Below are 12113 nucleotides of genomic sequence, written 5' to 3'. Positions count from 1 at the left end.
TCAGTGCGAACTCGTAGCTACACAGCTCGCTAAGCGCGGGAGCTTCTTTTGAGTCAGGCGCCATTGACCGTTAAGGAGTGAAATGCTTGGCCAAAACAATAAAACAACATACAGAGTAAACTAATTTTAAAGTTGTCTTTGTTACAAATACAAATACAAATGTGACAATGGTGCACGGTACTTGGCCATAATACATATTAATAATGATGTTTTTATGTGTAACGCTTTGGTTTATGCAGATAGTATCAATCGTTGAAAGACATGACATACCCAGCTGTGCTAGTAGTATGTCAATGCAGTTATAAATGTACAGTTTCCCTCTAGTTGTGCATGGCCTGATGTGTTTACACATTTCTGGACACTCTTTAAAACGTTCCAAAATATAACATTTCTATTGTAAACTGGTAATGAAGATAATTGAAATATTTTTTTAATTGGACCCCCCCCCCCCCTTTTTTTTTTAACAGAGCAATCATTTTGTTAATCTTCAAATTAATTGAATTTATTTTATGTTGTAATTTTTATCATTGTCTTGAACTGCACTTGTTTACCCTCCGCCCCCCACCTCCTGGACTACTGGAAGGTATAATCTATGATTTGCATTAATCTTCAATTGTCTTCTTTTTTTTTTTTTTTTTTTTTTTTTTTCTGTTCCAATATGTCAGATGATGCCCAAATGGCCCCCACTGCCAAGCTCCAAAGGCATGAGCTGGAGCTGGCGAAAACAAAAATAGCATGCCAGGAACAGCTAATCAAGGAGTTGACAAAGGAGCGAGATTTCTTAAAAGAACAACTGTTGCAGGGTATGTCAAAAATTGCCTTTTTGCACCAAGATGTTAAGTATTTTCTGTACATTTTTTTAACACAAGTAATGGTGATTCAATTTGTTTGTTTTATTTTTTTATTATTATTTTTTTAAATTTGTTTTAAGATCATTACTGAACTTATTATTGTGTGAATTAATTTATGCTCTCGCAATTTGACTTTGAATATTTTTTTAATCTGTGTCCTTCTTTACCTCAAGTGTGTTGATTGAGTTTTGTTTTTAACCTTTTACAAATAACAAGGGAGAAAGAAAAATAATAATACACAGGTCAGCAGTATTAAATTGGCCAATCCAATGATTGCAGTCCATAGCTGTATTGATTCAGTTTATATATTGTGCTATAGTTCATTTGTTCTTTGCTACAGGACTAGGACTGTAGACCTCTGTTGCATAAACACTATGGGCAGGAATGGTTCACATACAGCCCTGCTCTAAAGGAAACAAAACAGCATATTTAATCTCATAAACATATATGTTCTTTTATTCTAATGTAATAGTACAGCAGTACACAAAAATAATTTAGTTCCAAAGAGTTAAAAGCTTTATTTTAACCGGTTCCCTTACCATCTATTGTGATCATTATTTTTAACATGTCTTCTTACAGCATCAAGAAACCAGCCATCAACCAACTTGACATATGATGAGCCACCGCCTGATGCATCTGCTGCAGAAGTTTCAGATTTTTCAGAATCATCTGATTCAAGTTGCTCATTCTCTACTGACCCCTCCTCAGACTCCTCAGTCTCTTCAAGCTCTACAACCTCAGATGATGGCAAGAGGAAGAAGAAGAGGGGGAAGAGAAAGAGGTCAAAGAAGATCATGAAGAAGAGGAAGAAGAAGAAGGGAAAGAAAGGAACAAGGGAGAGAGAAAGCAAAAAAATCGGACGCAGCAGCATTTTAAGGGGTAATTGATGCGAATAAACCTAAGCTTTAAGTAGTCCAAGTATGTGGGTGTAAGTTGAGTTGTTGAATAGTAAAAGTGTGCAAGAGTAAAAGTGTGTTAGTTTACCTCATGAATGGTTTGAGATTATTCAATGAAAGATACTTATTGTCGTTGATACTAATATATGCTTTCTTTCTTCTTCATTAGCATGTGATCCGGATGAGGTCATTGCACGCTACAAGAAAGTGTTGAAGGTCTACAAGAAGAAGCATAGCATTGTTGCTGCTTGCAAAATGGTGGGGGTGGATCGCAACACAATTGCCTTGAATGCACCAATTGTAGAGCTTTCCATTGCTGCCCCAGAAAAGTTTGCAGAGTTCAAAGCTCAACATACAAGAAAGACCAAGCTAGGTGATTTTGCAGGAAAATGTCTTGATGCCATCCGTGGCAGTCCAAATATTGTTAGTTCCGTTATGGCACTGAAGAAATCAGGGAAACTGTTACCCGTTGGTAAAGGGAACTATTGAAATGCTTTCAAAGAAAATGGTTACCGTGTTTAAAGTTAAAAATAAAAATAAAAAATAAAAAATGTTGGATTCTAAGATGTTTAAATGTGGAATTTTAAAAACATTATTACCTCAGGCTTAAGGTGCATTTTACAGATTTGCACATATTTGTGTGTGTATGTGGTTTTTTTTTTTGTGTGTATATATTTTGCTCAACATGCTTAAGATCACTAGAAAGTGCAAGGTGAATTTACTACATTTTGTTTTAGAAAGATGAATCTACCTCAGTTTTATGTTGCACTTTACAGAATTTCAGTTTTCTATGGTGAATGATATTTTGTATATGCCTCAATATTAGCGGGTGCTAAAGGTGCACTCCTTTTGCCTTTTGTTTTCAAAATGCCTTTAAAGTTCACTAATACATGTTGTGAAAAATGTCATTTTAACTTGACTGCAACAGCAATAAATGACCAGTTCTGAGTTCACTGTTACAACAACTGTATTATTTTGTATTTTTTCTTCAGTATTGTATCAACCATAATCACATTTTGTGTTTATTCCAGATGTGGAAGTGTTGAAACCATTGGTAACAATTATTAAGTGTGTAATTAATAAACCTTAATAATTAATGTGCCTTAATAAAGTATTGTTCTCGCTTTAGATCCAGTAGCTGCAGAATGCTAGTTAACTGTTTTTAAAGGCTTAATAATGCATTTACAAACATTTATAAGCCTTAATAATTCATTGTTCTCACTTTAGATCCAGTAGCTGCAGAAATCTCATTAAGTGTTTATTAAAAGCTTAATAATGCATCTATAAAGATTTATTAGTCTTCATAAGACACTGTTCTTGCTTTAGATCCAGTAGCTGCAAGAAGCTCAGTTAAGTGTTTCGTATAACTGTTATAATCCCATTATTAACACTAATGTAGACTATTAAACAAATAATAGTTTTAATAAGCATCATATAAAGGACTTATTAACACTTATTAATTCTTACTAACTCTTATTATTGCTTATTAATAGGACCTTAACCCCATTATTAACACTAATGTAGATTATTAAACACATATTAATTTTAATAAGCATCATATAAAGGACTTATTAACACTTATTAATTCTTATTAACTCTTATTAATGCTTATTAATAGGACCTTAATATAAAGCGTTACCAAAAAATAAAAAAACGTTTTATGTTTTAAGTGTCCCAAAGACGTATTTATACGTTTTGGGGATTTTTTTTCCAATGCTAGAGCATACAGAAGGCTTTGATGTAGCCTCTCAACTGCAAAGAACGGTTGCAGAAATGGTAGTTATTCCACAAACGGCCAGCAGGTGGCAGCAGAGCAAAGGAGCTCAACCAGGGCCATGTTGAAAAAAAAGCTAAATTACTCACAATTCTAAATAGATGTGTGAGAATGGATGAAACTTAAAGCTAAATTCTAATCTAATTGCTGCAAAACGAAAACAGATAGAAATATACTTTTTTTTCCTGTTGAAAAAAGAGACTTTAATCTTTCTTTTGATAGGTTCTATGTTTTTTTTTTTCTAGCAATGGAACACAATATTCTGTGGGCCTTGCAAAATCAGTCCAAATCCAGTAAAACAGCCGGAAGCGAACGGGATTGCTTCTGTGAAAATGGCTGGGAGCGAATGAGTTAATGGGGAAGTCAACCCAAAAAAAATAAATATTTATTTATAATATGTTGTATAATGTAGCCGCGAGGGGGCACAACCCAGTGTCTTCTTGTGCCGGTCCCAAGCCCGGATAAATACAGAGGGTTGTGTCAGGAAGGGCATCCGACGTAAAACTTTGGTCAAAACAAACATGCGAATCAAATATATGACTTCGATACCGGATCGGTCGGGGCCCGGGTTGATACTCAAGGACGCATCTGTTGAGGAAGGACACATCTGTACTTGCTCCTGCACTCGCTCGTGAATCTAAATACTTGTTGATTTTTGCATTGGGATTTTTAACTACATTGTTGCAGAATGCCTGGCGGGAAAAGAGCTGACGAGAATGAGGAGATAAAATCTTCTCTTAAAAAACTCAGTGGAATGGTTGCCGAATTACTTGAAATGAAGAAGAGCATTGAGCCACTTCTTCAGGAAATACAGCAATTGAAGAAAGAGACACAGGAAAAAGATCGACGCATTGTTGCCTTGGAACAAAAAGTGGATGATTTGGAACAAAATCTTCGTATCAACGATGTAATAGTCACCGGTATCAAGATCAAGCCGCGCCGTGGCCCTTTGAGAGCTGCGGCTAGCACGAGCACGGAAGATTCTGACCAATATTCAGGGAACGAGACTGTGGAACAGCAAGTGACACTTCAACTCAGAGATTTGGGATTAACTGTTGATCCTGCGCACATTCAGATGTGCTTTTCGCTTCCAACTGGAGGGACACGACCACCGGCAGTTCTGATCAGGTTTGTTGACAGAAAGAAAAAGATTGCTCTTCTGAGAGACCGTCACAAGCTTCGTGGGAAACATGTCTACATCAACGTCAAAATCATCATCTACCTCACCAAACGAAATGCTGACATCGCCAAAAAGGCATTTGTATTGTATTGCTGTTCCCGTTTGAATCTAAATATTGTCTGGCTCGAATTCCGTTTGTTCTAACAGTCAAGGCTACATGATAAGGCTGTATTGTGGCTCCAATGAATCTGCTGTCAATACGCAAAATGGGGGTTGGTGGTCTGGTTCCTGGAATGCAGCTGGCGTAGGCCGCTCTGCTGGGTGAGCTAGGCTGGGCAGCGCACAGGAGTCATCAGACCCACAACATGCTAGCAACCAGTGGTGCTACCTGACCAGAATCGAGTGCTGAAATTGCTTGAAAGCAATGGGCCGAATGCAAGCCGATCTACTCTTCTGGAAAGCACAACATGTGTGAAAGCTGATCCGAGGTCAGCGAAGACCCTACTGGTGAAAGAGAAGAATTGCGCTTGCCTTGGCTGCTCGCCTGGCGGGGTGGGCTTGCTGGTGGCGTCTGGGGACCGACTCACTAGTTCCAAATGACTAGGACTAGCCACAATCTACACACGGACATTCAAGATGAACTGAGCGAGCAGTGTCTGGGATAGTATGGGATGGATAACGATAAAAATTAATGTCTATTCTAAATAATGTATATGATTGATGCGTTATAGTAATGGGTCGATGGGGACGGGTCCCGAATAAGCTTCGGCTTCTACCCGTCAGCCCTTCTTTCGGATGTCAATGTTGCAAATGATGTGATGTGATTGATGTAAACTGTAATGTGTCCGAAAGGAAAAAATGAATACATAAAATAAATAATAAATAAACAACGACCGCCATCGGTGCTGTTGACCTACAGGGTGCCGGTGGAAATTGGACTACTGTTGGTCGAAGAAGGAGAGGAGGAAGGTGTGTTCGTAGGAAGAAAGAGAAGAGGTACACCACTAGTCTAGGACTTAGAGTAGGGACTTTGAATGTTGGGAGTATGACAGGAAAAGGTAGAGAGCTGGTTGACATGATGCAGAGGAGGAAGGTGGACATACTGTGTGTTCAGGAGACCAGATGGAAAGGGAGCAAAGCTCGAAGTTTAGGAGCTGGTTTCAAATTGTTTTATCATGGGTTAAATAGGAAGAGAAATGGAGTAGGAATTATCGTGAAGGAGGAGTTTGTTAAGAACGTCCTGGAGGTAAAAAGAGTGTCAGATAGGGTCATGAGCCTGGTTAGGAATCGAAGGTGTGATGATCAACGTTGTTAGTGGGTATGCACCACAGGTAGGATGTGAGGTGGAGGAGAAGGAGAACTTTTGGTTGGACTTTGATGAAATGATGCAGAGCATCCCTAGAAGTGAGAGAGTTGTCATTGGTGCAGACTTCAATGGACATGTTGGTGCAGGAAACAGAGGAGATGAGGAGGTGATGGGCAGGTTTGGTATCCAGGAGAGGAACGCAGAAGGACAGCTGGTGGTTGATTTTGCAAAAAGGATGGAAATGGCTGTTGTGAATACTTTCTTCCAGAAGAGGCAGGAACATAGGGTGACTTGCAAGAGTGGAGGTAGAAGTACACAGGTAGACTACATCTTGTGTAGACGGTGTAATTTGAAGGAGATCAGCGACTGCAAAGTAGTGGTAGGTGAGAGTGTAGCCAGACAGCATAGGATGGTTGTGTGTAGGATGACTCTGGTGGTGAGGAAGACAAAGAGGCCAAGGGCAGAGCCAAGGACGAAATGGTGGAAGCTGAAAAAGGAAGAGTGTTGTATGGCTTTCAGAAAGGAGTTGAGAAAGGCTCTGCGTGGTGAGGATGTGCTCCCAGATGACTGGACAACTACAGCAAATTTGATCAGGCAGACAGGTAGGACAGTCCTTGGTGTGTCATCTGGAAGGAAAGGAGATAAGGAGACTTGGTGGTGGAATGAGGAGGCGCAGAAGTGGATACAGAGAAAGAGGTTAGCTAAGAAGAAGTGTGACACTGAGAAGACTGAAGAAAGTAGAAAAGAGTACAGGGAAATACAGCGTAAGGTGAAAGTAGAAGTGGCAAAGGCCAAACAAGAGGCTTACGATGACTTGTATGCTAGGTTGGACAGTAAGGAGGGAGAAAATGATCTATACAGGTTGGCAAGGCAAAGAGATAGAGATGGGAAGGATGTACAGCAGGTTAGGGTAATAAAGGATAGGGATGGAAGAGTGTTGACAGATGCCAGCGGTGTGATGGGAAGATGGAAAGAGTACTTTGAAGAGTTGATGAATGAGGAAAATGAGAGAGAACGAAGAGTAGAAGGGGCGACTGTTGTGGACCAGGAAGTAGCAAAGATTAGTAAGGATGAAGTGAGAAGGGCATTGAAGAGGATGAAGAGTGGAAAGGCACTCGGTCCTGATGATATACCTGTGGAGGTATGGAAGTGTCTAGGAGAGGTAGCTGTAGAATTTCTGACTGGGTTGTTCAACAGGATCTTAGATCGTGAGAAAATGCCTGAGGAATGGAGGAGAAGTGTGCTGGTGCCCATTTTTAAGAACAAGGGAGACGTGCAGAATTGTGGCAACTACAGAGGAATAAAGCTGATGAGCCACACAATGAAACTATGGGAAAGAGTAGTGGAAGCTAGACTGAGGGCACATGTGAACATTTGTGAGCAGCAGTATGGTTTCATGCCAAAAAAGAGTACGACAGATGCAGTATTTGCTTTGAGGATGTTGATTGAAAAGTACAGAGAAGGTCAGAAAGAGCTGCATTGTGTCTTTGTTGACCTGGAGAAAGCTTATGACAGGGTTCCCAGAGAGGAACTGTGGTTTTGTATGAGAAAGTCTGGAGTGGCGGAGAAGTATGTTCAGGTGGTGCAGGACATGTATGAGGACTGTAAGACAGTGGTGAGGTGTGCTGTAGGTGTGACGGAGGAGTTCAAGGTGGAGGTGGGACTACATCAGGGATCAGCTCTGAGCCCCTTCTTGTTCGCAATGGTTATGGACAGGATGACAGATGAGGTTAGACAGGAATCCCCATGGACTATGATGTTTGCAGATGACATAGTGATCTGTAGTGAGAGCAGGGAACAGGTGGAGGAGAAGCTAGAGGCGTGGAGGTTTGCCCTGGAAAGGAGGGGAATGAAGGTTAGCCGTAGCAAGACGGAGTATCTGTGCGTGAATGAGAGGGACCCATGTGGAAGAGTGAGGTTACAGGGAGAAGAAACCAAGAAGGTGGAGGAGTTTAAGTATTTAGGGTCTACAGTCCAGAGCAATGGAGAGTGTGGAATAGAAGTGAAGAAGCGTGTGCAGGCAGGCTGGAACGGGTGGAGAAAAGTGTCAGGTGTGATGTGTGATAGAAGAGTTTCAGCTAAAATGAAAGGAAAAGTTTATAAAACTGTGTGAGACCAGCAATGTTGTTTGGTCTGGAGACAGTGCCACTGAGAAAAAGACAGGAGGCAGAGCTGGAGGTGGCAGAGATGAAGATGCTGAGATTCTCTTTGGGAGTGACCAGGTTGGATAGGATCAGGAATGAGTACATCAGAGGGACAGCACATGTTAGAAGCTTTGGAGATAAAGTCAGAGAGGCCAGACTTAGATGGTTTGGACATGTCCAGAGGAGAGATAGTGACTATATTGGAAGAAGGATGCTGAGTTTTCAAATGCCAGGCAGAAGATCGAGAGGAAGACCAAAGAGGAGGTTTATGGATGTAGTTAAAGAGGACATGAAGGTAGTTGGTGTGAGAGCAGAGGATGCAGAGGACAGAGTTAGATGGAGGCAACTGATTCGCTGTGGTGACCCCTGAAGGGAAAAGCCGAAAGAAGAAGAAGAAGAAGATTTATAATATGTTGTATGTGTCCACAATAGTTTAAATATGGCATTTTGATCAAAATTCTATGTGTAGAATATGAATTAAGCAGCAAAATCCCATAGTTTTTATCCATCTCAGGGGGTGGCCATTTTGCCACTCACTTACTGTCAACTGAATTTTTTTCAGACTACAGTTTAGGAAACAGACAAAAATGACTGCAATGGCATAAAAAATAAATTAATAAATCAATTCCTATGAGAAAAGACCAATCAAATAAAACTGGTGCTAGCTACTGGCTGCAACAACAATATTTACAAGGTTGTAATTGCTTGTTAATCTATCAACAAATAAACCACACCCATAACAGCTGCCCCTGTTCCTGCAACAGATGCTGATTACTTTGGTGTTGAAGCCTCATCATGTCCCACGCTTGACGCAGCAGGTTCTTTCATCTTAAGTTCCATCAGTTTTCCCTTTTCTTTTTTTGTCTTTGTGATTGGCAGTTAAAAGGAGAACCGGTTTGGGAGCTTGCGCTGATTTAGCGTCAAAACTGGTTTTGTGTGGTTGTGAAGCGCTCATGGAAAGCAAGGAATACAATGTTTTTCATTGATGTGTAACATGGGGCTTGTCGGTCAGGGAGCAAGAGCAAATATTCAGAGACAGTCCTGCTATTTATGCAAGCAGGGATGCTTGAAGGGTAAGTAGAATGGAATAGGGGAGATGATAGGGTTGAAATGCAATCAGAGGACTAGCAAAAGCGGTTAGCTGTTAATCATTCACCTGGCTGTGCTCTCTACTAAACTGATGGACTGGACTGCAGTTCTATAAAAAGGTTTCTTCAAAAGAACAATATTCATATGAGTAGTTCCCTTGTGAAATGATTCATTGGCTGGCAAACAAGAAAAGGAGTCATGCGTTATGGATCAAATCCTTTTGGCAGCTGAAATACCGAAGACCTTTGTACACTTTATTTATAGTTGCACCCAATCAGAATGTGAAGCTAAATAAAGTGGTTTCTTTGCTTTTTTTTGCTCACCTCACTGGCTTTTGACAATGGTGGTGATTGGGATGTATTTCATGCCAGGGCGGATAGAGATGAATTACGCAGCATCCCACAGTTGGTAATTTTTAGAAAATATATTACTGCACAGGCACAGATTACGTGGGTGTGCAACAGCTCAGGTGCCCACAGGCAATTGTGAGTGCACAGAGAATTCATATTGCTGGTGTCCAGAGCAGTAAAATTGTCTTTTATCTGTCGGAATCTTGTTTTCTTTTCATAATTGTCACATCAATAAACACCTCAAACTAAAAATCAAACATCAGGGAGAAATATCTCTTTTTGACAGGTTGTTCAACTCCGTCTCCAGTGCTCAACATTTAACATTATGTCCTACTCTTGCCTAAACGACAATAACATATCTCACCAGGATTCCTCTGAATCTTTGGAGGGTGATAAAACATCCTTTTGCCCGGATATGTCCAGTTTTTTCTTTCTTTCTTTTTTTTTTTTTTTTTTTTAATTCATTCATGATCATCATTAGCATTATTTAATAAAAAAAAAAAAATCATTTTCAGTGTGCGGCAAATTGGAGTCGGAGTAGCAAAGTATTGTATTTATTTATTTATTTATCAATTTTTTATTTATGTATTTATTTATTATAAAAAAAAGGAGGTGGGTGTGTTTACAGTCCACGTGTAAACATTGTTGCACAAATGTTTGAAATCTTATATTTCAGCTGTTTTTTTTATTATCTTTTTGCCATCAAAATTTATTATGCACGATATGATTATCATGAGACATTGCCCCTAGTGAATAATGTTCAAGTTCAAATCTATTGAACTATTTATTTTAATTTATACCAGGGGTGTCAAACTTGTATTAGCTCAGGGGCGGCATGGAGGAAATTTTACGAAGTGGGCCGAATCGGTAAGATAATGGTATATAACTCAAAAACAGTTGCCATCAATTATACGCAGATTTTTTTTTAGATTTTTGGGCGAGTCCTAAATTACGGAGCTCAACTGTAATCTATTGTATATAAAGGGATACTTTACTTATTTCGCCATTTTTGGCAGTCAAACATTAATATTTTGCCTATAATAAATTTAATATTTTCATTGTTTTTCATGTACAATTAGTACCTTTAAAAACACATTTTGCAATTTGCTGTCGACTAAAAATGACATTACAAAGGGTCAATCACAGCTCAGTTTGTGAATGTCACGTGACCAAACCTAGAACACAGGTGAGCTGTGATTGGTTACCTGAGCCCTTGTGATGTCATTTTCAGTCGACAGCAAGTTGCAAAATGTGTTTTGAAAGGTACTAATTGTACGTGAAAAATAATGAAAGTATCAAATTAATTATAGACAAAATAGCAACTTTTTATTGCTATAATGGGCTAAATAAGTGAAGTATCCCTTTAAAAAAATAACACGAATGCAAATGACACGCGGCAACACTTTGCCTGTATGAGTTCCGGACGTGTTAAATCTACCTGTTTTGCATACATACATACATACATATATATATATATATATATATATATATATATATATATATATATATATATATATATATATATATATGTGTGTGTGTGTGTGTGTGTGTGTGTGTGTGTGTGTGTGTGTGTGTGTGTGTGTGTGTGTACATATTAGAGCTGTCAAACGATTACATGTTTTAATCATCATTAAACACATCTTAGAATTTTGATTAATCATGATTAATCACTGACTTAAAAAAGCATATTTCGCCCGCTAAATTTGAAGTGTACCTGTTTTGTGTTAATTTTGTTGACATTTAATGTTATGAGGACGTCTTCAAAAATGTATATCCACTGCACACGCTCATCCTTTTTTTAATCAATTAATATTTGCATGATTTAAAATGGGGAAAAAAATCACCTATGGCATAAGTAAACATTTATGAAATGCTTTACTTTAATGCATGTAGTTATGTTTATTGCTCAAACTCCAACAGCTGCCTTTAATGTAACCATCCACTGTCGGCTAAAAAGGATCATCTGCGGTCAAAATTAATAGTGTGATTAATCTGTGGTAATACAATGATTAATGCGCTAATTTTTTGTGATTAATTAATTAGTGGGCGGCACGGTAGTCGAGTGGTTAGCACGTCCGCCTCCCAGTTCTGAGGTCTCCGGTTCGAGTCCAGGCTCTGGCCTTCCTGGGTGGAGTTTGCATGTTCTCCCCGTGCCCGCGTGGGTCTTCTCCAGGTACTCCGGTCTCCTCCCACATTCCAAAGACATGCATGGCAGGTTAATTGGGCGCTCCGAATTGTCCCTAGGTGTGCTTGTGAGTGTGGATGGTTGTTCGTCTCTGTGTGCCCTGCGATTGGTTGGCAACCAGTCCAGGGTGTCCCCCGCCTACTGCCCAGAGCCAGCTGAGATAGGCTCCAGCACCCCCCGCGACCCTTGTGAGGAATAAGTGGTCAAGAAAATGGATGGATGGATTAATTAGTTAACACTTTAACTTTGACAGCACTATATATATATATATATATATATATATATATATATATATATATATATATATATATATATATATATATATATATATATATATATATATATATTTCCCAGAATGCATTGTGTGGCGCAGTCTGCCGGTTTCACTCAGGAAAATG

General features: G+C 39.3%; 1 protein-coding gene across 1 annotated transcript; it reads left to right on the top strand.

The window, feature by feature from the left end:
- Positions 1-646: 646 nt before the first annotated feature.
- LOC144025968 (uncharacterized) lies at positions 647-2562 on the top strand. Its single transcript, XM_077532383.1, has 3 exons — positions 647-803; positions 1431-1730; positions 1917-2562. Exons 1-3 carry the CDS (start codon positions 659-661, stop codon positions 2234-2236), a joined length of 765 nt encoding a protein of 254 aa, XP_077388509.1. The 5' UTR covers positions 647-658; the 3' UTR covers positions 2237-2562.
- Positions 2563-12113: the final 9551 nt, after the last annotated feature.

Source organism: Festucalex cinctus, chromosome 9, assembly GCF_051991245.1.
Source record: "Festucalex cinctus isolate MCC-2025b chromosome 9, RoL_Fcin_1.0, whole genome shotgun sequence".
Classification (NCBI taxonomy): domain Eukaryota; kingdom Metazoa; phylum Chordata; class Actinopteri; order Syngnathiformes; family Syngnathidae; genus Festucalex; species Festucalex cinctus.
The sequence above is the reverse complement of the archived record's forward strand: the minus strand, read 5'-3'. Positions and strand labels throughout refer to the sequence as shown.

Bases quoted from the DNA above. Each gene is read 5' to 3' on its own strand.
- LOC144025968 (XM_077532383.1), top strand. From the start codon at position 659: ATGTCAGATGATGCCCAAATGGCCCCCACTGCCAAGCTCCAAAGGCAT. The intron at 804-1,430 runs GTATGTCAAAAA...GTCTTCTTACAG, and splicing joins AAAAGAACAACTGTTGCAGG to CATCAAGAAACCAGCCATCA. The intron at 1,731-1,916 runs GTAATTGATGCG...CTTCTTCATTAG, and splicing joins ACGCAGCAGCATTTTAAGGG to CATGTGATCCGGATGAGGTC.